At 42.5% G+C, this 26469-nt stretch overlaps 1 protein-coding gene across 2 annotated transcripts in view; it reads left to right on the forward strand.

Annotated features, from left to right (window-relative positions):
* The window catches only part of TGFBR3 (transforming growth factor beta receptor 3), a 212848-nt gene that overhangs the window by 140795 nt on the left and 45584 nt on the right, over window positions 1-26469 (forward strand). For both annotated transcript variants that reach the window (XM_074266257.1, XM_074266258.1), the window contains exons 5-6: window positions 12737-12920; window positions 24502-24670. In XM_074266257.1, coding sequence (XP_074122358.1) covers window positions 12737-12920; window positions 24502-24670 — 353 coding nt within the window. The remainder of the gene's footprint in view (window positions 1-12736; window positions 12921-24501; window positions 24671-26469) is intronic.

The following is a 26469-nucleotide window of genomic DNA, read 5'->3' on the forward strand; positions in this document are numbered from 1 at the left end:
TTTTTTGTTCTTTTCATTTCATTGTTCATTTCATTTTGTTCATTCATTTTCATTTCATTCATTTATTTTATTTATTTTATACATTCATTTCTGTTCATTTCATTCGTGTTTGTTCATTCCATTTGTTCTGTCCATTTCATATTGGTTCATGCTCATTTGAACATTTTATTCTTCTGTTCATTTTCATTTTGCTCATTTCTGAGTCTATAGTTTTCCTGATTTTTCTGACTTCCCTTTGCATCAGTTCATATGAGTCTTCTAATTTTTAATCCAGCACACTTCCTATCATTGAAGAGTCATCTATCATCTAGTCAACTATTGACTGAAAAAAAAAAAAAAAAAAGATCCAATGACTAGCTGGGTTGATCTTCGGGTGCTTGTATTACAAGCTTTCCCAGCTGGAAAGGATGCTCTAGACCCTGCTCTGTTGATGTGCTCCTCAAGGACCTTTCATACCATTGTGAGCCATTTCTGTCAGTCATTATTGGGAGGATCACTTTTATCTTCCTTCCGTCCCCTACCCCTCCCGTGTTAACTTTCCATTATCATCACCAGAAGGACTATTGTTAGAACATGGAATTTGTGGAGAGTTATAATTATTCTTCACACACACACACACAAAACATCTAAGCATATGGACCGAAGTCTTGTTTCCTCCTTATATCAGGAGACGGTGCCCGTAAAAACCCAAGGTGTCTGGATGCTCTGACTTGGGTTTCGGCAGATCAGTATTTTTACTGTGTAAGTTTTCTTGGGAAAGCAAACTTAATGACGGAGCATTTTGGGATTGGTTGTTTTCTGTGTCTCCAATGGGTTGATGACTCAGTGTCCCTGGTGGGATGAGTACCATACATTGTTATTATAAAGGACACTTATCTGCTGGTTTTGGTGGCTTGTTCTTAAGAGTCTTCATGCCTAGGGACAGAATCTTCGGATGAGTCAGGATCCATCAAAGATCATATTTGACAGGAGAGAATCACTGACTCTTTTGTATTGAAAGAATTCTACCAGAAACGAGTGTATCATTTAATCACTGGAATGAGTTTCTTTATCAGCTGCTTTTATCCTTTTGCTTGGAAAGGTCTCAAACTGTGGCCCATCCCTTTATAGGTCACCACCTCCTATTTGTCTAGAGCACTGAGTTTAGTGACCAAAGTTACAAAACCAGTATATGTTGGGGAGAGATTTAAGTTGAGATCATCCAGGCTTTGAGGCTGATCCTCTGTCCTCTCTGCAAAGCTGCCTTTTATATAAGTATTTACTAAATAAAGACAAAATAAATATAAAATAATTCATTTAAGCCAATGAGATTTAAAGGGTATTTTTCATGGGGTGCCCTTAGGAAGGCTGTGGTTCCCTGCTATCTGGATTCATTGGCATCTTTTGGACCTTACTATGAACAAATCTAGAGTTTAAGGTATTTGTCTCAAAAGTGGCTTGTTAGCAAAGGTTCTGTTCCTTCTGATGGGCAGCCTTTGGTAAACTGTTTTGGAAAAGGTTTTGCATTTCTACGTGTGGTCACCATGTGCACTGTGGTCTTTTGATGAGAACTGAGATCAGCATGTAAGGAGGTCCAAAGGAAATGTGGGAAAATTAATAGAGATGCTTCAGGAAGAGGAGTCTTTTAACCCCAGGCTCGATACTCTATCCACTAAACTGCACCATCTGAGCTTCCTTGCCCCCAACCAATTCTTCCAGTCAACCAATCTACCAACCAGCTTTTATGTTAGTTTTATTTATAGTTTGTTATAGTCATAAAGATGTCCTTTCTTAATTCTTTGTTCTCAAAGAGGGCCATGACATGTAAGTGAATTGGGTTGGAGTGAAGGAGGATTGGGCAAAATCACCAGCGACATGTTCTCTCTGGAGCCATCTGGGTCCCACGGCCAACTATAGATCAGGATGATGAGAGATGCTGTGCTGTGTGCTTTATGAAAACTACCTCATTTGATTCTCATGATAGCCACAATCACCCTTGAGAAGTAGTTCCTACTTATCCCCATTTTGCTGTTGAATAAATTGAAGCAGACAGAAATTAAGTGATGTGACAGAATCCCACAGCCAGTAAGTACTGAAAATGGTCTTTTTGACCCCATTGCAGAGCTCTGTGCACTATGGCATGACCTCATTGCCCCAGTTGGATACAAGAGATCATGGACTAATCTTATCCTCTCAATTTCAATCTCCTTATCCGTGAATTTGTAATCATAGTGAATCCAATTATTGACCATTTACTAAGTGGGAAAATGATCCCTTTAATTTTGCTCAGTTTCATTTTCCTCATTTATAAAATAACAGGTTTGGATTCAGGGGTCTCCAAGATCTCCTCCAGCTTTGAATTTTTGATCCTGGAGAAGGTAAGACAAATTTAGGAGAGTGGTGGGATGACTTCATAAAAGATTCAATTCTTACATTCTTATATCCTCCTTACAAAACCAATTATTCTTCATTGGTTTGCCAAACTTAGGAACTTAATTCCTTTTTCAATGGATTGGTGAGATAGAAGGCGTTTTTCTCCTCCCTTTTCCATCCTCTCCTCTTCTCCCTCATCATCCCCCCACCTCCATTTCCACCTTCTCTCATTACATTTTTGTGGGAGATTAAAGCAATGCATTCACTTGTGCTGGTCCCATTTCAGGTCCCACCATATTTATTTTCTGAGAGCAGCATCTCACCACTCTCCCTTGGCTTGTATAAGCATGTGGGGTGAGGTAACTTTTTCAGGGAACCCCAATTCTTGAGCCTTATCATATGTGTCATGTCGAAAACCCAATTTCAATATAGGAGTAGGTTACCTAGGTTTTTGTGAAAAGCAAGGAAGCTCTTGGCTGTTTTACAGAGAAAGACGACCTGAGGACCTCTCCAGTAAAGAGAATTTTAGCTGGAGGGAAATGTTGGCAGGTATCTTAAATGCATGGACCAATGAAATTTTTTTGGTGGGAGGGTGTTTTTATTTTTTCTCAATAATACTTTATTTTTCCAAATACATGTAAAGACAGTTTTCAACACTGATTTCTGTAATATTTTTGAGTTGTAAAATTTTTCTCCCTCTCCTCTCTCCCAGATAGCAAGCAATCTAACACCGATTAGGCCTATTTCCACATTTGACAGACCAGTGAATGTTAATGAGGTCATAGAACTACAACTAGAAGGATATTTTTCTTCCTCCCTCCCTCCCTCCCTATCTCCCTCCCTCCTCCCTCCCTCCCTCCCTATCTCCCTCCCTCCTTCCTCCCTCCCTCCCTATCTCCCTCCTTTCTCCCTCCCTCCCTCCCTTCCTCCCTTCTTTCTTCCTTCCCTCCCTTTCTCTCTCCCTCCCTCCCTTCTTTCTTCCCTCCCTCCCTCTCTCTCTCCCTTCCTCCTTCCTTCCCTCCCTTCCTCCCTCCCTCCTTCCCTTCCTCCCTCCCTCTCTCCCTCCCTCTCTCCCTTCCTCCTTCCTTCCTTCTTCCCTCTCTCCCTCCCTCCTTCCTTCCCTCTTTCCCTCCCTCCCTCCCTCCCTCTCTCCCTCCCTCCCTCTCTCCCTTCCTTCCTTCTTCCCTTCCTCCCTCCCTCCCTCTCTCTCCTCCCTTCCTCCCTCCCTCCCTCTCTCCCTCCCTCTCTCCCTCCCTCTCTCCTTCCCTCTCTCCCTCCCTCTCTCCCTCCCTCCTTCCTCCCTCTCTCTCTCCTTCCCTCCCTCCTTCTCTCCCTTCCTTCCTTCTTCCCTCCCTTCCTCCCTCTCTCCCTCCCTCCTTCCTTCCTCCTTCCCTCCTTCCCTCCCTCCCTCTCTCCCTCCCTCTCTCCCTCCCTCCTTCCCTTCTTCCCTCTCTCCCTCCCTCCTTCCTTCCTCCCTCTCTCCCTCCTTCCCTCCCTCCCTCCTTCCCTCCCTCCTTCTCTCCCTTCCTTCCTTCTTCCCTTCCTCCCTCCCTCCCTCCCTCCCTCCCTCCCTCTCCTCCCTTCCTCCCTCCCTCCCTCCCTCCCTTTCTCTCTCTCTCCCTTTCTCTCCTCCCTTCCCTCCCCTCCCCTCCGCTCTGATTGCAGAGCTCTGACTCGGAGCCCTTTTTCTTTTGGACCAAGTTGACCTGCAGCCCCAGATGAGAGTTTGTGGACATGGAAGTGGTTATTTCTTTAAGGAAATCGGCCTCACGTGCATTTCTTTCTTTCTTTTGGTTCTCCGGGCCTCAGCCGGCCATGGCAGCCGGGCTCTGAGGACACTTCCCGCCCCGTGCGGTGGCCAGGGAGGAAGCGGCCGGAGGGAGCCTGCAGAGCCTCCGTGAGGGCCGGAGTCATCGCTGTGGACGGAACTGAAGCAGCAGCCCCGCTGGGGGCTCAGCGCTGCCGCCCGATTCCTCGCTTTCTCCCCCCTTTCTTGCTTTTTGGCCCAGTCCTTTCCTGGCCCCACACAAAGCACCCCAAAGCGCAGTCCACTTGTTCCAGCCAAGGGCTGCGGGGATCAGTGAGCCCCACAAGGCTTCCTGGGGAGCCTTATTTTTCCCGGAACTGACTTGGAAAAACTTAGCACAGGAAGCTTTTTTTTTTTTAAAGAGGACTGAGGGCTCCCCTTTTGTGTGATCTCTTTTCGATGCTGTAGGACAGGACAGGGGAGCGTGTGAGCTAGGGCTCCAGAGGGGAGGGGGAGAGGGAGAGAAGGGGCTGGGGAGGGGGGCTACAGACTAGAGGGATGGTCCCAGTCACGTGAGATTCTCCAGCCCAGAAGTCATGGGGCTGGGCAAAGCTGGCTGTGTAAGATCGGGCGCCCTCCCAAGAAGCTCCAACCTGAGCCTCTGGCAAACCCCCAAATGATCAATCAGCCTCCAGAGGGGCCTGGCAGAATTCCGAGGAGGGTGTGTGAGTGTAAGGGGAGGGAAAGGAGAGGAGGAGGGAGGAAGAGAAGGAGGGAGGGAGAGAAGGAAGGAGGGAGGGAGGGAGGAAACAGACAGATGGAGAGAAGTGAAGAGAGGGAGAGATGGAGAAACAGAGAAACAGGAGACAGAGACAGGTATTGGAAGGAGAGATGACAATACACAGAGATTATTGGTCAAAAAATAGTCTGTGATAACCCTAAAAAAACTGTACCCTCCCCACTTTTGGAAGTTAATAACCATACCCATCAACCTAAACTCTCTGCAGTGTTCCAGGCGTTCAGAGAGCCAGCTTTAGTTTAAAAGCATCTGTCCCAGAAGTTGAGGGTTAATTTTTGAAGGCAGGTGTGGAAACAAAAGTGCTGGTTGCCTCTTTGGTGGGTTTTTTTTTTTTTCATTCTCTTTTGGAAGAGTTCGCTGGATCAAATCCATGAAAAATAACAAACTTGGCTCTCCTTCTTGAACCTCAAGTTCTTGTAATAAAACTCCCTATCCTGGCAAATAGAGTCATGTTCTGCTCTTAAAAAAATATTTAGTAGTAGCATGACCAGTATTTTAAAGATCCACTCTGTACATAAAGAGGCAGGAAGCATAGAGAGTAGAGGGGGCACCCCTGAAGCATCCCCAAAATTGCCGGATTGGTTAGCCACGGGATGAACGATCCCACTATCTTCTCTTCAGTGTAATCTCTTGCTAAGAATGAGGAATACTTGGCTTTTTGAGGTAGAGTTTTTCCCACTGGAAGACATTAGTCATATCACAGAATGTCAGGGTATAAAGTTTTAATTAGGGAGGAAGAAAACCGGGTTTTGGAGAAAAGGAAGGAAAGTGAGTCTTGAAGCATGGTTAGTTATTGATGTTTTTAGGTAGAGATATTAGGTGAGAAATTGTATTGAGAAGACTATCACGGTACACTTATGGATGAGCAAGCTGGAGCTTAGAGATTCCTCCCTCCTTTCACTGAAGAGGTGAGAGACTATGGATGAGCAATATTATACGTCCTGAATCAGCCATAAGAACATGAATGGCTCTTAATGCATGGCTCACTGGATAATGGGCGAGGAGAGAAGGGAAATATATTTTTAGAAATGAAGGTGTTATAAAAACAAAAGGCATTCATTAAACATTAAAAGGAAAGGAGTTTAAAATATGACTAAAAGATCATTTCTTAGTGGAGGGAATGAGACATTTTAGTCATTGGAATAAGGAAGTTGTGAAATTTCTTACCCTAAAAGTCTTTAGAAACAGAATCCATTTTCATTTATAAATAAATGATAAACAGCCTTCCCTTCTCCCAAATTTCTCCTTTTTGCTCCCCCCCAAAATGAGGTCTTATATGTTGATAAATAACCTCTTAGAATCAAAGATAATAGGATCATAGAGTCAAGGGAACCCTAGAGATTAGACAGCATAGCCTCACTTTTCCTGATGAAAACTGTTCAAATTCACATGGATAGGAAGTGTGGTTTCCAAGGATTCAAATCTTTACCTATAAGGTCCCTCCCTCTTCTAAAGCCATAGTTCAGTAATTCTAATTTATGTAACTATGAGCCTTTTTCCTAACTGATTTAAGTTTAGGGAATCAGTTGGACAAACTTGATCATTTTTCCATTTGCCACTTTGGAGAGAATTTAGAATCACCTCAATTTGTGTGAGAGCACAATATAACAACTAACAGCTGCGAGGGTTATAAAAAGCAGCATCATAGAGCAAAGTCTTTGGTCTCCATCACATCAGGTGGACCATAATATGTCATGGCTAATGCTTAATAAATGCTCGATGATTGATTGATTCAAGTCTTTAAAAAGGGAAAGAAACCATGGGCAGTACTAGAGGAATGAGTAAGGTGATAATCCCTCATTGTCTTTTTCCTCTGGTCCGACCCTTTATGAAGTATTGTGTTCAGTTGTGAGCGCCAGGCTTGAATATTGACGAGTTGGAGGATGTCCCATGGAGAGAGACCAACATGGGCCAGGGTCTGGAAACCATGTAATGTGAGCAACAATTGAGGGAATAGTGTTGTTTAATCTGGACAGGAGAGATGCTAGAGGCGCGTCGTGGTATATTCAAATATTTGAAGGGTATTTTTGTGGAAAACTTATTCTGTGTTGCTGGAGAATAGATAAAGGATTAATGGCCAAAAGTTACCAAGGGAACAAGTTTGGGTCAGTAAAATCAGTGCTTAATATATGGGGATTGAATGAATGGATGCATAGATGAATGAATGAACAAACGTTTTATACTGCTCCTGGAGAAGCAGAACTGCTTCATTTTTGCCGTTCTCTCTTTAGCGCTGCACTGGATTTATTTTATTAACAAATATGCTAGTTGATTGATTGAATAAATGAATAAGGAGAAACTTTCTAATAAAACTGGACAACATAGAACCTTATCTCTGGTTTCTCTACTACTAAGAATTTATAGTCTTCTTTTTAGTGATCTTTCCATTTAGATTGTTGCAGTCGTGATCTTAAGGGAGCTAGGAGTGGCAGATCTGGAGTTAAGGAAAACTTCCTGACCCTGAGCAAGTCACATTGTGCCTCAGTTTCCCCATCTGTAAAATGGGGTGAAGAAAGAAATGGCCAACCCCTCCAGTATCTCTGCCAAGAAAACCCCAAATGAGATCCTGAAGAGTTGACATGACTGAAGGGATCAAACATTTCCCCCCAGATATCTGATGGATACTCATCTTGTTTTCTTAGGTTCTTTGCTTCCAGGAATTGGGTTGTAATGAATATTTTGGCATATATTGCGTAAGATGTGTTCATTGATTGATTGACTAATTGTATTTCATTGCCTCAAGCAATTCCAGCCACATGTTGTTCCATCATTTCAGTTGTGTCTAACCCCCTTTTTTTTTTTTTTTTTTTTTTTTGGCAAAAATATTGGAGTGGTTGGCTTTTTCCTTTCCAGCTTATTTTACAGATGAGGAAACTGAGGCACACAGAGTTAAGTGACTTGCCCAGGGTCACACAGCTAATAAGTGTCTGAGACTGGATTTGATCTCAGGAAGATGAATTTTCATGATTCCAGGTCTGGAACTCTCAGTGTCACCTAGCTGTTCTGTTCTATAGTTGGTACTTTAAAATGCATGGTAAATAGAAATGAATTGAATTAAGCAAGGGCAGAAGATGACAAGGATCTAAAGGAGAATAGAATGTAAACCAAACAAAGAAATTTTCCATTAATCTGAAGAAAAGGATGCTTTATTATTCCCTTTGTCTCTTCCAGAGCAGGGCTTTTTCAATTTCTTCCACCTGCCCATTTTGTCCAAGAAATTTTTACGTGATCCTGGGTATATAAAATAGGTATACAGATCAGACATCTACTGATAATAAATCATAATTTTGCAACCTCCAATTCAATTACAAGACCCCAGATGGGGTTGCAAGCCATAGGCTCTAGAGCAAATTTAAAGGATGGCATTTACTTGGTTTCCAAATAATCACTGGGCATTTTAATCTCTTTTTTGCCTTTTACCCAAGGGTGACATTGAGATCCACTTGACTTATAGGTCACAGTGGAGTGAGCTGGTCTTTCTGTTCCATTCCTCAGGACTATGATGTCTCTTCCAATGTGGCAGCTGTGCCCACTGGCACAGACTGGCATTTCATCTTGTAGAGTTGGTGGGTAGGCGAGGGCCCCCATGCTGAGTCCTTGATGCTGCCATGGCAAGCTGCCTTTCAGTTACTGCGTACTTCCCTGAAACCCCTCAAAGAATCAGGCACCCGGCTTTTAAATAAGCCAGAGGCTTGTTGCTCTAGTAGTTACATATTTAACTCCCTGTCGACATGGTTCTGTTCTTGCCTCCAAACGTGCCCTAATAGGATTTATAACATATTCCACACTGAAGACACGGACTCTTCGGTGCATATATTTTTAAAACAAAAATGTTTTATGGTTTGCTCACAAATGAGAGCACACAAGATAGATCATCCAGAGGTTAAGCAGATGTTACCCTAAATACGGAACGTGATTTTGGCAGCTGAAGAAAGGACTCCTGGGCCCTTGTGTTTTTCTAGGTGACAGCTTTGTTAAAATGACTCCTTTCTGTGAAAGGAGACAAGCTGAGTCTCTGCCTTTGGCTGCGTGGCTTATTATTAAAGTATATGTATATACTTACAATATTATTATAAAGATTATTATGAAAGTGCAGTGGAGGGCAAAGTTATGGAGAAGCAGAAGCTCAGGCCCTTGTCTGAGAGCAGGTGAGCACGAGGGCGTTTCTGTATGATCTAAGCAACTTTCACCGATTTTCCCGACATCCAGAGCTTTTGGAAAGTCAGGAGTTAGCTCCCACTGGGCTGGGTTGATGGTGTAAAATACATTATTAGCCAGAGTTTATGTGTGGTGGTGGGCCCTCGCTGACCTTTCAGACCTCCAGTGTGGAAGGAATGCCTTTTTGGGGTGGGGGTAAAGGGCTTTTTCCATGGGGAGAAAAGGTCTCCCCGAAGCAGCGTCTCCTCCATTAGCCCTCGGACAGTTGGATTGAGTGGTAGAGGCTGGAGGCTGGAGGTAGTGATTACTGTGGAAAGTCTTCTGTGGCCCCCACAAGGGCTCTTTGAGGATGGGAGAGGTTCTTGCTGATTCCTCCTTGACGGTCTTTCCCTCCTTCATCCCCTTCCCTTCATTCCCACAACTCCCACCCCCTTCGGATCATCCTCCCTTCTTGCTCCTATGGGTGCAGTCATCCCCTGGTTGATATCTCTGGTGTCTCCCCTTTAGGCAGTCGCCAAACTGATTCTCCTAAAGTATTTCATTCCCAAGGAAGATTGGCCCCCTCCTCCGTCCTCCTCCTCCTCTCCCCTCCTTACCTCTTGGATGAAACACAACTGCCTCCCATATATTATACTGCAGACTACAGTAATAGTAGCTCCCATTTATACAGTGTTATGCCATATATGTATAAGGTATATGTATATAACATACTATATGTTATATAGCACTATATATTAATAATAGACTGCACTTATATAGCCTTATTCTGTGTAATCATTTTATTATTAATAAAAATAATATTTTTGTCTTTGTTTCCCTAGCACCAACTTTTGGATAGCTCCTAATAACTTAGTAAATGATTGCTGAATAAATGAAAGAAATGGGAATAATAATAACCCAAATTTTAGGGTATAAAATATATATTCCCAAATACAAAATCAGTAAACTTTGGTCAGAATAGATGCAGTCTAAATGTGGGGCTTTTAAATTTCCTTTGTGAAGTCGGCAGAGTATTCATAAATCATCCAGAAAACTTTTTTTCGGCTCATTTTAATAGCCTCTTGACTTCATTATCTCTGGAAAATTGGGGGTCTTTCAAAGTAAACTATGGTCATCATGAAAAAATATAATGGGATAGAAATCTTTTAGACTTCCGACTTTGCTCCATGCTCGAGAAAGAGCCTCCTGAAGCTGGACCCTGAGGTGTTGAGAGAGAGTCCTACCTTTGTTAAAAATCCATCTCTTTCACTTGGATCATGTTAGCCAGCCAGCTGGTCCTTCCTCTGTCAAAAACATTTTTGGAATTTATTTTCCTTTGCTGTAAGGAAGTCAGATTTATGGGATTCTGTGTGTATCTGTCTCTTTCTCTCTTTTTTTCTTCCCTTCGGAAAGGTGGACAAATTACAACGTAATTTCCAGTTTTTAAAAAGTGCTTATAACTTGACAGTAGGATGGATGTGCACGTACACGTGTGCATTCCTGCCTGAATTTGGACATATTCTGGTGTGGATGTATGTTTCTCCTGTGCATTGAGTACGTGGGACTGGGAATTAGTTTTGGGGTTTTGTTCTGCTGAAAGCCAGGCCTGGAAAAATTGTGCACAAGGGGATTTGAGGGAGTGATTACAGGAGTTACCATTATTAGTTTGGAGCGTGTGAAGGGATAGACATACTCAGATTACTTTGCCCTTCCATACTTTGGAAGAGGTGGGACATCTTTGGCAGAGGCTGCAACTCAGGTGGATCCTTTAGTTTATATAGAGAAGGAAGTCAGTTGGTTAATCAATCAGAAAGCATTTTTTAGGCACCTACTATGTGTAAGCCATTTTGCCAGATCCTGGGGATACAACGATATACACAAACATACATGACCTCATTTGGCCTTCCCCCCCCAAAAAAAAATCTTATAAATTAGATAGGTGCAGATTTTTATCTATATTTTACACATGTGGAAACTGATTCACAGAAAAGTTAAATATGGACCTATTTTATCTATGGATTGCTTTCCCTTTACAATGTCAGATCTTTGAGACCAAAGATTGGATTTTTTTTTTTTCATTTTTAAACCTTTTTCTTATTACCAGGCCTTATCATAAATATTCAACACATAATGAGTACTGAATAAATGCTTGTTGACTTACTCAAGTTCAGAACACTTTATAGATGGTAGATCTAGAATTTGAAACCAGTTCTGATTTCTAATTCAAGTATTATTTCCCCCATGCTACCATACACTGTTTCAGAGGGACAATGATAGATTTGCATTATTTGAAAACTACTCTGGGGTCAATAGATGGAGTTCTGTAAAAGGGAGGGTGACATACTGAATATTTTGTGGTGTTGCCATTAAGGGGGGGCCAAGAGATATTTGAGGTAATTGTCTTTTTTATGACCTGCTAAATAAATGTTAAAACTTTCATGGCTTAAAGAGAGAATATTAACTGTAAACGTCCATCACTTACTTGGTTCTGGCTGTTGCCACGAAAGCAGGGTAATGAAGGAGAGAATGGGGTCAGCCAGGAGGCTGCGTCTCAGAGCGTACCTGCTCTTCAGTGGATTCTCCGAAGAATCTTGGACTGGTTCTTGGATATTTACAGTTGGAAACTCAATCTTGTCCATTTGCCCGACAGCAATTAATCTCTTAGGACTGAATAACCTCCAAAGGGACTAAGTCATAAAACAGAATTCCAGTTTGTTCATTTGAAATGGGAACCACGCTTGTGAGTGCCCCGATCCTGATTGTCTGCACAGGGCACGGCAATGGTGGTAGGACCTCTTAAAGTGCTCAATTTTATGTTAGAAAGTTGTTTTGTGAGCCCAAAAGAACAGCAAAAGAGGGAACTGGATGTTCCGTCCTCTTAGTGGTGAGCTACAAAAGTTCTTTCTGCATTTTAGAGCAATTATTTTTGTCCAGATAATTCATAACATTCACCAGGCTCACGGTCCCCAGTGCTGTGGACTGGGCCTGGCAGACACCGGAACGCTTTCTTTTTAGTCCGTTATCTTCATGGCTGCCAAATTGTGGTTATACAGGCCACATTTAAACGTCTGGCCCCATTCCTCCTTTCCATGCATTCAATATCTCCTTTCCTCTTGCCCTCTCCCTCCTCTTCCTCCTTCTCTTTCTTCCTATCTTCTTTTTCCTCCTTCTTTTCCTCTCCCTCTCCTTTTTTTCTCCTGCTTCTCCTCTCCCTCTCATTTCTTCTCCTTCTCTCCCTTTCCCTTTCCTTCCTTTTCTTCTTCTCTCCCTCTCTTTTTTCCTCCTCCTTCATCTTCACGTTCCAGCCAAAGTGCCCTTTGCTCTCTCCTCCGATACAGCTTCCCTTCTCCTGCCTGGAATGCTTCTCTTGTTCCATTCCAGGCTTGGTTCAGGAACCATTCCTAGGAGTAAAAATCTAGACCTGGACAGGACCTGGGAAACTCTCTAGTCCAGTCCCTTCATTTTTAGAGACTAAGAAACTGAAGCCAAGATCCCTTGCCGTCTGTGTCAGAGGGGGATCGGAGGCCAGGGGTCCTTTTATTGAATCACACTGTCCATTTCACCTTACAAGATCAGCTCTGTACGGGGCAAGGACTGACTCTTTAATTCTCTTTATATCCCCAGGGACCAGCTGGCTATTATAAAATGTAAAGGGTTAATAAATTCTTGTTGATTGATTGATTGAATTCTGTTTCCTTTAGGTGTCAGAAGGCTCTGTGGTCCAGTTCCCAGAAGGAAACTTCTCCCTTTCAGCAAAAACAGAAGAAAGAAGCTTTCCCCATGGAAATGTCCATTTGTTGCACTGGGCCCAGAAGGAATATGGAGCAGTCACTTCTTTCACCGAACTCAAGATATCAAGGAATGTTTACATCAAAGTGGGGGAAGGTAAGCCCCTTGGCCCATCAGTTAAAGATGGCGGCCAGTTTGCCTTTTCCGTCCTGATCCCTCAGGTCCCTTCCAGGTCCCAAATTCTGTGTCTGATCCTTCTTGAGTCTCTGAGCTTCCCTCCCAGCATCCTCAATTTCTAACTCTTCGCCATATGCTTCGGATACAATATTTCCTCCGTGTGTGTATTTTGTATCCAGACTCCTGTTTCCATCAGCGCCTGCAGATCCCTTACGGTCTCGGCCACTGCCTCGGTCACTGATCGGTTATGGGACATGTTCAGGGTCTCTCCCCATCGGGACTGTTCTTCCTGCCCAAGACCACTCTCTTCCAATACATTTCAGCCTTTTGTTTGTTCTCAGATTTTGATCATTGAAGGGAAACTCTCTGTATAGGAGAACTGTCTTTCTGTGAGTAGAGGAGAAAAAAAATACCTTTCTCCTCTGTCTGCAAGGGAAGACTACAATGGACTTGTGTTCATTCCTTGTGATGGTTTCTACAGGGAGGAAGCACATTTGCTTAATCACTGCAGGGGAGAGAGGCTAGATCTCTTTCACAGAGTCTGTGAGCTTAGATGAGGAAAATAATTACATCTTTACTGTCACTAAGCTCTAATTAAAATTTAGCAGCTTTCAATTATTTAAAATGTTTTTTTTTAAATGTTACTGGGGCTCTTTTTTTTTTCTTTTTTCACCTTATTTCCCCTTCCCCCCCCCCCCCCCAAGAGAAGCCTTTCTTTTTAACAAATAAATTGGGCTTGTCTTAAGATGTGTGTCTTAGTAGATTGGGTACTAAACTTGGAGTTATGAAGACCTGAGTTCAAATCCTATCTTAGGCATTTACTAGCTGTATACCACTGGGCAACTCATTTACTGTCTCTATAACTCAGTTTTCTCATCTTAAAATGAGACAGTTAAAGATCTTTTCCAGCTTAAAATGATGATGTCATGGCTTCTCTGCCTAGAGGCTAGAAGCAAAATTCATGGTCTTCCTTCTGAAATGTTCATAGGTTGCTGTGTTGATAAGAGCTCTGAACGTTTCTTGATCATCATGTGTATCGTTTACTTATTCCTACTTGTTTTTTTTTCTTTTAATCATTTCTTGTTCCTTTCCTTCACTATTACCTGCTATAATTCTGTATAATTCAAGGCCTTATTATTATACTTTTTGACAATAACAAGAAAAAAAAAGGATAATAGGTAGAGGGTAAGGGAAGAGAGGATGGGAACAGAGCCATAACTAGGGTGGGCCAATCAGAGCTTTGACCCAAGGCCTAGAAATTTATAAGGGGTACATACTTCTGTACCTTAGAAACAATTGAACTTTGCACCTGGTTTGTAAGAATAATGAATTAAAATACAAAGCTACCAGATTGTCCCAGATAAATCCCTACTGGCTGGACCTTGCCTGCTCACCTATTCCTTCACTCTTACTTACCATAGCCTCTCCAGTAGTTATCTCACACTGTACCAGACCTGATGGGATGTTTTCTGATACTTGCCCTGGTATAACATTGCTAGTTATGTCTTTGGAATGGAAAGGCAATAGGAACAAAAGCCTAACTGGTATCAAAGTTTTCTGGTCGCCGTAATGCCATTAAATTTGAAATCAAAGGTGACTTGTGATTTTATGTGATGGTAACATTTCAATTAAATATTTATAACTGCAGAAAAACCTTCAAGTGTTTCTATATTGCAGTGTTTGTTTCATGGTGTTTTGCCTTGATAAGAGGTTGCCTGTTTCAATCTCTGTGCTTTGCAGAGGGATAGAAATAACCCATGACTTAATTATGAAAGTCTATTGTTCTAATAATCCCTTTCATCATATTTTTGGTCAAGTTAGTATAGGGTATAATTAGAGCCAAGAATAGCTCCGTGGAAATAATAAAAAAGATTGTGACAGATGCCCTGCGGCCAGGGGACTGGGTAAGAAGGAGACCATCATAGGCTCTTTGTGGCCAGGTGCCTCTTGTGGTCCTGGATCCACAGGGTGCCTAGATGGGTGCCAGCATTGTTCACCCAGACCGGACTTCCAGTTCTTTTAGGGTTTTTTTTTTTGGTTGAGGGAGGGGTTCTTTGGGTTACATAAAAATGCAACAGACATCAAGGGACTGTAGTAAAATATAGCTCAAAGTAGAAATAAAAGCTGTCTACAGAGTAAAATTTAGTGAGATGTGGGATTTTAGACCGGGGCTGGATCAGAGGAGTGGACATGGGACTTTGAGGTCACCTCGAAGCAGGAAACTGATAAAGGGGGTGGGGTGGGATCCCTTGGACAGAAAATGAAACTTAATCCTTTATAGAGTTTGTTAATGTGTCCCCTCTGGAAAGCCTAAGGTTTAAAGCACACACAGATGGGATCATTTGTCTCTTTAATTTAAGAACTTGAGATGTATTCTCCATGGTAGATAGAGAAATGCTTCTTAGATATGTAGCTTTTGAATTTTCAAAGCACTTTAAATGATACTGACAATAATGATGATGATAATTAGCATTTATATGGTTCCTCCTAGGTAACCTCCTAGATAAGGCTTTACAGCTATATGTCATTTAATTATCTTAGCAACTCCGGGAAACAGGTGCTCTTATTATCTCCTTTTACATCTGGGGAAACTGAGGCAAATGAGGATTTGCCTAAGATCACACAGCTAGTAAATTTCTGAGGTGAGATCTGAATTTATCATTTATTACATTTGACCTGTACAGCAGCCATCTGAAGAAGGGGTATGATCATCCCTATTTTACAGATGAAGAAAAGGACCAAGAGTGGTTAAGCCTCCAACTCAGGGTCCCATAGCTAGTAAGTACCTGAGGCAATATTCAAACTGACAGTTTGAAATTCTGAAAAGGGAGTTGGAAATTCCCAGTATCCATGAAATCACAGGTCTGCCCTATCCTTTCCTCCACCTAAATAAAAGTCAGAAATTGAGTAATTTAAAATTAAATAATTCAGTGGCCAAGGGCATGGGTGAACCCAGGAAAAAGACCAAGGAGAGAGAAGTTGGCTTCTAGTTGTTTTCTTAGTGTTGTGGGCTTTCCTCTACTTACCTTTCTGTCCGATTTTGTTCTGCCTACAACCTAGGTCATTCTAGGCATGTAGAAGCTACCTAGAACTCTCGTAGCCAACATGCTGCTTGCAAAACAGTGGGCTAACAGAAATCGTTTGGACCTTGACTCAATCGATAGCTGTGTGGCCCTGGGCAAATTCTTCTCAGTTTTCTCTTCTGTAAAATGAGGAGATCCAACTCAGTGTCTTTTAAGGTTTCTTCTAAATTTATGCTCTTGATTTTTACCATGGCTTTAGACCAGAGCTTCTTAAACTTTTAGCACTCACAAGCCCAAGAAATTTTTATGTGACTTTAGTTATATAGAAATATACACAGGTACACAAACCAAACATTTGCCGATAATAAGTCATAATTTTGGGACCCCCACATTCAGTTTTGAGACCCATATGGGATTGTGACCCCTGGCTTAAGAATCTGGGCTTTAAACCATGGGTCCAAGTGGTAGTAAATCCTAAATAAGACCCAGAGGAACTGGGAGGCAAGAGTTCAGACCCAGCTAGACCACTCAATTGTCTCTGTGACCATCGGCCACTAATTTCCCCGGGTGTCTGGCTTTAGTGTAAAGGGTATTAGACAGGCTGCCTGTTCTAAGAATAACGGCTATCATCCGCATGCTTTATTTATATGTCAAAGTACTCTATAGTTGTTGTCTCATGTGAACCTCAAAATAGCTCACAATGTGAACCCGGACTATTTTCATCACTATTTTAAATCTGAGGAAACTGAGTCACAGAAGCATCTAAGGTGACACAATTGGCAAATGTTGGAGTTAAAACTCAGTTCTCAGGCTGGTTCTCCTTAGTATATTGCTTTTTCCCCAGCTGTGTGCTATTGGACAAGTTACTTTAGTTTCTTTGTAAACTTAAGATTGGGTTGAACGGATGGTTTCCAAGGTCCCTTTCAGTGCTGTGTCCTCTGTTGGATGAACTTTTTGAGCCTCAGTTTCCCATTCAGTAAAATGCAAGCTTCAAACTTGATCCCGGTCCTGTCTACCTGTAATCTAATGCCATTTAATGGCCTGACGCCTCTTGCCAGCCCTTCTCCTAAAATACTTGCCAGCACGTGGCTGGTTTCACCCCAACCTGCCAGGTTCTGCCCGGGGATTTCCCTTTGTGTTTTCTTTTCTATTTGGCACCAGCTGTCACTTTCAGTGCCAGGTACCAGGAGAGTCATTCAGAAAAAGGAACAAATCCATACACACAACACCCCATCAGCCCTTCTCCTGGAGCAGCAATGGCCCCAGAACAAACTCATCAGCACCAGCAGTGCTGCAGCATCTTAGAATAATAAATAGAATGTATGGGATAATACAAGGAATACACATCTTAGAATAATATAAATAAAGGATAATACTGGGACTGAAGCATCTTAGAATTATTAAATGGAATGTATGGATTAATACATGCACTAAAACATCTTAGAATAATAAATATAAATTATGGAATAATACATAGACTAAAGCATGGTAGAACTATTAAATGGAATGTATGGATTAATACATGAACTAAAGCATCTCCTCCCTCTCCATCTCCCTCTCTTTCTCCCCTCTCCCTTCCTCCATCTCTTTCTGTCTCTCCATTTCTCTCTCCCTCTCTGTCTTTCCCCCTCCTTCTCTCTCTCCCTTCCTGTCTCTCTCTGTCTTTCATCTCTGTCTCTTTCCCTGTCTGTCTTTCCCTCTCCTTCTCTCTCTCTCCCCTTCCTCTCTCTGTCTCTCATCTCTGTCTCTTCCTTTTCCATCTCTGTCTATCTCTTTCCCTCTCTGTCTTTCCCCTCCTTCTCTTTCCCCCTTCCTCTCTCTTTCTGTCTCTCATCTCTGTCTCTTCCTTTTCCATCTCTGTCTGTCTCTTTCCCTCTCCCTCTCTCTCTCTCCCCCTTCCTCTCTCTTTCTGTCTCTCATCTCTGTCTCTTCCTCCCCCATCTCTGTCTCTTTCCCTCTCTCCTTTTCTCTGTCTCTCCATTTCTCTCTCCTCCCTCCCTCGCTCTCTTTTTCTTCCTTCTTCTTCCTTTCCCTCTATTTCCATACATGCACATGTATAGATATATATAATCTAGAAACAATCTATACTATCTAATACATATGTGTATAACTTGTATTACACATATGTATGTGTATGTGTCCTATATCCATATTACATATAGTCTCTATAACATGACATGCTCACACATCCATGTACCTTCTCATTATTTTCTCTAACTAAAGCTCATGTGTCATGAACGCCAGACCCCTCACCAAGCGGGTGACTTTCCTCCGGACAGTCTGATTGCTCCCTCCCTCCCTCTGAACAAAGAAGAATGTCTGCCTGAGGACGGGCCCCCCCCCCCCACCTCAAGGAGACGCTTGTGTAGTCCAGGCCCCAGCACTGGTATCTGGGGCTGATACGGGCCAGTTTGGCTTTCCTGGAAACCGGAGATAGGGCTCAGGACGTGCATTTGGCATCTTTCTCCCTATTGACCCCTTGATTTCAGGTAATTATAAATTGAGGCCATAAGTGTTGAGTGTGGGGAAGTCAGTATCTCCACAGGATGAGCAGAAACTCATCACTCTTCCTGGGAAGCCCTAATAGGGAATTGATATTCTACAGTCCCAATGCCTAAGCCATACGTAGTCTTAATAATAATATCCAATGTCCATTTTTGAGAGGCAGTGGGATATAGGAGACAGGATTCAGGGCTGGTCATCTTATAGCTGGTCCTTGCTAATTGTCTCACTCCCTACGGAGGGAAAGTTGAGGATCCATGTGAATCCTTTTAATAAATAATAAATGTTTAACATATATTTTAACATGTATAACATCATTTGCCATCTGGGGAGAGGGAGGGAAAAGGAGGGAAAATCTGAAACACAAGGCTATGCAAGGATCAATGTTGAAAAGTTATCCATGCATATGTTTTGAAAATAAAAAAGCTTTTATAATAAAAAATAAATAAATAAAAAGGATTAAAGACAAATAAATAAATAATCAATCAATCAGGCCACGAAACCTATTGGGGAGGAGAACAGTTGGCCCAGGGGATGGATCCTAGGACTTGAACCATGCAGGAAGATCTGAGTGGGAATTTGATCTCACATATTCCCTAGCTGAATGCCTCTGGCCTGTCATCAAAAAAACAAAGCCAAACAAGAAGCCCCTCCCTTTGCTTCAGTTTCCCCATCTCTAAAATAATATGAGTCAATAGAAGTACCCTAAACTTAAAGTGCTCTAAAGTGCCAGCTATCCTTATTAATTAGGAAAGTAGTATTATAAAAATGTGGCTTCTACTGTTAACAAGAAACAGTTATTTTGCTAAATAAATCACCATCCAAAAAATTGTACAAGAGATGCAGACAAGAACATCGAGTGCTAGATTTGGATTCGGGCAGAACCTGAGTTCAGATCTTGCCTCAGACACTGCCTGGCTGGGTGGCTCTGGGCTGATCATTTGATCACTGTCTGCCTCAGTTTCCTGCTTTGTAAAATGAGGGTGATAATATCACTGATTTATAGGATTGTTGTGAGGCTAAAATGAAATCATTTTTGTAAAGTGCTTTGCCAGTATTAAAGTATGCTCCTTATTAGCAGCAGCAGCAACACTTTTATCATCGTCATCATTATTATTAATTCATCCAAGAGGATTTTGACCAAAAAAGATGGGGCCATCTTGTGTTGAAAAAGGAGGATAGCTGATAGCTCGTGTGTTCCATTGGTATCTGTGCCATGTCAAGCCAACCACGAGATATCCTCTCTTTGTTTGCCAAGCATTTTATTTATTTGGTTGGTTCTTTGTTTTAGCAGGGCAACTGAGGTTAAGTGACTTGGGTAGGGTCATGTTGCTAGTAAGTGTCTAAGGCTGAATTTGAATTCAGGAAGATTAGTCTTCCTGATTCCAGGCCCCACAGATCTCCCATTCACTGGGCCACCTAGCTGCCCATCAGATAAGGGTAATTATTTGGATAATACTCGGACCTGCTGATCCTTATCTTGGTATTTAGTGGGATATGAAATCCTTGGGAAGAGGGATTGTTTCATTCTTTGAGATTGTGTCTCCAGGCATGATGTCTGGGCCAGAGAAGGCACTTAATAATTACTTGTTGATTGATTAATCAGTTAGGATCAAGGAAGAATTTTTTGACTCCAACAGAGATTTTAAAATCAATTCAACAAATGTGGTGAACTAGGACACCATTTTCCAAGTCCTAATGAGAGGTGAGATGAGTAGATGGATAAGGGGACCAGAAATGGGGAGCTTTTCCACAATAGATTTTAGAAAGATTGGAAGCTTCCCGCACTGGGTGAGAGGAAAAAAACTCTCTCCTGGAGAACATAAGGAGACCTTTTTACCTACCTCGGGGCTCCTGGGAGGCTGTTAGGGTGTGGGGCTGCCCCTTTTAGACTTAGGCCTACCTGCCTTTGTGTACAAACTGATCTGGTAACGTCCTTCATGTTGTTTCTTACATCCCTCCCATAAGACCTCTAATTCCTTCATTTAAAAAGGGGGGGATTAGGGAAAGACTCAGGTAAGAGTCCTAAAGTAAGTTATACTGGTAGGAGGGAAGCTGCCAAAGAATCACAGTCCCCTACAATAAAAGGAACCAAATCTTCTCTGAATGTCATATTTTGCACATCAAAAAGTAACAACAGTCCAAGGAAAGTCACGCCAGGTCCTTGTATACCTCCTTTGCAATGGGCAATCCAGCCAGGAGGAAGGAGCTGGCAAGAAGCTTTTAGCAAAAAAGCTAAAAATGGAGGAATCTGGGCAGACATGATGCAGACAGGACACAGTCACAAAAAAAAACCAACCCAAGATCTATTAGACAGGGAATAAAAGTCTGTAAAGTAGCAAATTAACAATAATAAATTATAATAATTATAAAATATAATTTATATCATTATAAAAATATAATAAAATAATAAATAACAAAAATAAATGTAGTTTCTCTGGATCCCAGTGGGTAGCACATAATAGGTGCTTAACAAATGGTTCTTGATTGCCTTTCTTTGGATTGTCCATATCTCACCCAATTTTGAAAGCTGTAAATAATTTGATAGCTGTACAGTTGGTTTTGTGTGGGGCTGGGGGGAGGGTACTTCTGGCAAAGAGGGAAAAAAGTTAGGAATAGAAGATCTCAGGAGGATGAATAATTTGGGAGAGAGTGGTGGGTGGGGAAAAATATGACTTATAAAACTTATCATTTTAATCTTGCAATAGACATGCAAATTCACTTCAATTCAGCAACTGTTTGTTAAAAGCCTTCTATTTGCTAGGCACTGGAGATGCAAATTCCCAAATTAAAGACTCCTTGCCCTCCAGGAGCTTAGGTTCTGCTAGAGAGGATATGGCATAAAAATGTGGACATTCGTTATTTTCAGTCATGTCCAACCCCCTCGGGCTTTTCTTAACCAAGACACTGGAGTGATTGGCCATTTTCTTCTCCGGGTCATTGTACGGATGAGAAAACAGGCAAACAGTGAAGGACCACGCAGAGAGTGTCTGAGGCTGGATTTGAACTTGTGAAGCTGAGCCTTCCCGACTCCAAGCCCAGCTTCTCCATGCACTGACCACCTAGCTCTGTTTGCCTAATTCATACCTGAAATAGAATCCCTATAAAATAAGGGCAGCGAGGAAGTCCATTGGGTAGAGCACTGGACCGGGCGGGGGGAGGACCTCTGTTCAAATCCAGCCTCAGATACTTATTAGCCATGTGATTCTAAACAAGTCACTTAATCCGATTGCCTCCAGAATAATATAAAATACAACATATGCAGCAAATGTTCCCCAGGCCGGGCTTGGAGGCCTCAGGTGAGGGAGTGAGCATCTTTAGTAGGGGAGGCCCTCTGCAGCTGTCCTGATCCCTCTCTGGCTCTGGAGGGGACAGTGAGCCTGCTCCAGTTCACTGGCATCCCCCCCCTGAGGTCAGGATCCTCTCCAAGGACGAAGGGCAGACAGCGTTGTTAGGGAGTGTTTTCTGGCCCCTTGGTAACATCTGCCTCCTGGCCCTGCTGCTGCCTCCAGGTCCTCCCCCAGACCAGCCCCAGTCCTCCCTGAGTTAGCCCCCCCAGCTCCATGTGGAGTGGCTCACGCACTGATTCAGAGCTGGATTTTTGAGAGACCTTAGGGATTGTCTCATCCATCCCACTCGTCTTAGAGAGGAAGAAACCGGGGCTGAGGGCAGGGTCCTGATCCGCTTCTGGTCCCAGAGCTAGCTATGGGCAGAGCTGGAATTCGCACCTGCGTCCCGGTGTCCGGCAGGTGTTCTGCCCACTTTGTCACTCTGCAGGGCCGGGGAAATACAAGAAATCATAGGCTTAAAGGCACCTCCTTACCTCGCTTTCAAACTAAAGGAGGAAGGGATCAGCCCTGGTACTGGGCCATGGTCTGGGGCGTTAGCCCAGCTAATGACACTTTTTTGAGTTGAAGGAAAGTCATTTCTCATTAGTGGTTGTCATTTCTCTCTTTCTTTCCCCAAACCTTTGGGGCCTCTGGATGAACGGGTATCATTAGTGGAAGGGACCTCATTTTTACAAATGAGGTAGCTGAGTCCTAAAGAGAGAGGGGATTTCCCGGAGGCTTCCAGGCCTTGGGTTTGAATCCCGGGGCTCCGACTGCAGCTGTAGGTCTTTTTCTCCTTTCCCACATCCGCCCTCCTGCAGCCAGACAGGGCTGCGCCCATCACATGTCGATGCCCATGTGCACGAGGCTCTCCCACATGCTAGCTTTCTTCCAGCATGTGCCATCCCAACATGAGTTTCCATCTGGGGATCCCCTGGGAGGCAGGATGACTGCTCAGATGTTAGCAGATGTTCGTTGGGGCTCGGAAGGGGCTGGGGTGGGGCCTTCCCCGACTCCCTGAGCTGTCACAGCCCTAGGAACGCTGCAAGGAGGGAGTCTTGTGATAGAAAACTTCTGAGGAAGGAGCCCCAAGGGCCCTTTTCTTTTACAAGCTTGAAAGGAGGGCCTCCCGGACTGGTCCAGTCATGTTACAGGGGCCTTGAGTCACCGTGGAGCTGTGCACTCTGCACACTTCATTGTCTGGAAATAGAATAACTGGAGAATTAAAGAATTTAAACTTGGGGTGCTCCTTTTCTTAGTAATATTCAAGGCCTGAGTCTCCCCAGCTCGAGTGAGACCTGCAGACTGGGATTCTGGTTCCCGTTAAGTGTTTTTCTCTCTCAGTGTGAGAGGGGCCACGGGCCTTTAATTAAAATCCCAGGACTCTGATTCATTGCCTTTCTGACCAAAGCTTGCTAATCTAGAAAGTCTTGGATGCCCCCCTCCAAGCTGTCTCCCTTCTTCCAACAGCTATTTTTTAAAATTTTATTTATAAATTTTTTTGACAGTATATGTGCATGAGTAATTTTTTAATAACGTTATCCCTTGTATTCATTTTTCCAAATTTTCCCCTCCCTCCCTCTACTCCCTCCCCTTGATGACAGGCAATCCCATACATTCTACATGTGTTACAATATAACCTAGATACAATATAGGTGTGTAAATACCATTTTCTTGTTGCACATTAAGTATTAGAATTCTTGAAGGTATAAGTAACCTGGGTAGTATAGACAGTAGTGCTAACAGTTTACATTCACTTCCCAGTGTTCCTTCTCTGGGTGTAGTTGTTTCTGTCCATCATTGATCAACTGGAAGTAACCAACTGCTATTTTCAATTTATTTAAATATTTATTCAGTTGAAAGGAAATCGTATCCACCAAAATCCCATGTGCAGTCTTCAGCCTCTTTTTAGTGACATTTTCAAACACTGTGACCATATACTTCTTTTTTCTGCATGGAGAGTTTGGGCAGTCCTGCTTGTCTAGGTCATTTGTGAAGAGAACATGGAAGCCCTGCACCCCGACCTTTCCTGACGTTAGGACTTGGCAGGGAAGGCTTTCATTAAGGCCTGGAGTTGTTCTTGAAGTTAAATTTTGGGGATCATCATTTTAGAGTTGGAAAGGACCTTTTAATGGATGAAGAAATCAATTTGCCTAGAACACGGTAGACATTTTACAAATATTTGTTGACGGACTAATTTGCAAATTCAATCAGTGGGCAAACAAGATCTTCCTTTGCTGTTGTGGCTCGATCGTTTTTTAGTCATGTCTGACTCTTCCATGGCCCCATTTGGGGTTTTCTTGGAAAAGATGCTGGAGTCGTTTGACATTTCTTTTTCCAGCCCATTTTACTGAGGCAGGCAGGATTAGCTGACTTGCCCAGGATCACCCATCTAGAAAGTGTCTGAGGCTGGATTTGAACTCTGAAAGATGTGGTTTCCTCACTCCAGGCCTGGCGCTAGGCTCTATGGCGCCGTCTAGCTGTGACCACAGATTCCAGTCTTTCACTCATTACTAGCCTAGAATTCCTTGCCCTCTTAGAAATATTGGCAACCTTTTTTTTTTTTTTTTTTTTTTTCCATTCCCAGCAAAAATACAACCAACCAAAAAAAATGCCAGTGAACCAACCTGCCCCGTGAGGCCTTGTCTGCAGATTTTGGCTGCGGCAAAGTGATATTTGATGGAATTTTCTTCACTTTTATTTCAGATCAAGTTTTTCCTCCCACTTGCAACATTGAGAAGAATTTTCTGTCCCTCAATTATCTCGCGGGGTATCTTCAGCCAAAGATGGCCGAGGGATGTGTAATGTCCAGCTTGCCTCACGGCCAGGAAGTACACATCATAGAATTAATCACGCCCAACTCAAATCCCTACAGGTGAGCAATTGATCTGTGCCTTTTTCTTAATTTTCTTTAATTTTCTCAATTTTCTTACCAAACAAAGTTTGTTGGCTGTCTTTTGTGTTTCCATTTTCGCCTGCTTTGCACCTTCTCTGCACCTTCTCATCACTGAAATTCCAACCTCTAGAAGGCTCAGGATTGGGTACCGACTCCTCCATGAGATCTTTCTCCACCTCCCTATTCTCAAGTTTCTCCTTCACCCTGAATCATTTTATCTTGGCTTACCAGTCTACATGTTGTGTCCATATAGGAGAGCTTTTAAGTGGCTTTGAACCTGATATCTGTGAACTTGGGTTGTTTTTTAATTTTTTTAATCAGAAATTGTAATGTTCTTGAATTGTGAGGGTCCGGTCATCTGCTCAATTATAATCCTTCTCTGGGAGTAGATGTGTAAAATCTTTTCCTCTGTGCGCAGGTTTCTTGGGAGCTCTGAATCTCTTCCAGCTCTTGTCCTTTCTCAAATCAGACTGGTCTCCTTTCAGCCTGCCTGGCGTCAAAACTCTATCCCAGAGAGTTGATTATAATTGAGCAGATGACTGGACCCTCATAATTCAAGAACATTACAAATTGGCGCCCAATGTGGGGCAAGGACTTTTCCTTATCCTGACAAGGACTTATTCTAAGCCCTTCAGAGGAGCTAGCCCAGACCTTCGCATTTAAGGACTTATTCTGAGCCCTTCAGAGGAGCTAGCCCAGACCTTCGTAAGAAATTATCATGATAACTATACTTTGGGAGAGTTTGTTTCTGCTGTGTGTTATTTTATGCATTTAAAAACATGAGAAGGATTTTGTAGATTTCACCAGACTCCTCAAAAGGGATCCATGACACAAAAAAATTAAGAACCTCTGCTTGAGGTAAATATAAAATCCATGGGGGCAGAAGTGATTTCTTTTTTGTTTTCATATCCCTGAATCATGGAGGGATTCCCTGAGTGTAGTAGGTGCTTAATAAAAGTTTGTTAAATAATTTGAGATCACACCGTATCCATCATGTATGCTCCTCTTCATCATCTCCCTGCCTCTCTGTTCCCCTCTTTCAAGAAATCTTAAGGAACTTTTAGAAAGAAAAGAAATATATCCATTTTGTCTTTCTTTTAAATTTAATGTGGACTAAAAGCTAGGAATTTAGGATTTGGAATGTTTTTATCATTAAGGGAGCTTAACTAAAACATTAAAAAGAGGGTTATCTCTATTGAGAATCCATTCTCTCTTTCATATGAGTCAAATCATGTTATTTTAAAAAGCATTTAATAGTGGTCTGTTGTGTGCCTGGGACTGAGACTACAGAGATAAGTATGAAACAATCCCTGCCTTCTACTAGTAGAGGGGAAAAAGTATCCATAGATAAATAAACCAAAATTTAATAAAAGCCAGAGGGTGTGTGTGTGTGTGTGTGTGTGTGTGTGTGTGTGTGTGTGTGTCTACTTGCACAAATTTAGAAGAATAGGGGGCAGCTAAATAGTGCAGTGAACAAAGCACCAGCCCTGAAGTCAGGAGGACCTGAGTTCAAATAAAGTCTCAGATACTAACTATGTGATCCTGGAGCACTTAACTCCAACTGCCTCCCCCAAAAAATAAAAATTTGGATGAACACTAACAATCAAGAAAGGCCTTTTGCAGAGGATTACATCTGAGCTGGTTTTGAAGGAAGTTAAAGACTCTGAGAGGTGGAAGTATGGAAACATCATCTCATGTAAAATATTGAATGGTAAATCAAATAGGAATGGCACAAAAAAACCATGGGACAAATAAATGCCTCTGGACATTAGACTAAA

Source organism: Sminthopsis crassicaudata, chromosome 4, assembly GCF_048593235.1.
Source record: "Sminthopsis crassicaudata isolate SCR6 chromosome 4, ASM4859323v1, whole genome shotgun sequence".
Taxonomy (NCBI): Eukaryota; Metazoa; Chordata; class Mammalia; order Dasyuromorphia; family Dasyuridae; genus Sminthopsis; species Sminthopsis crassicaudata.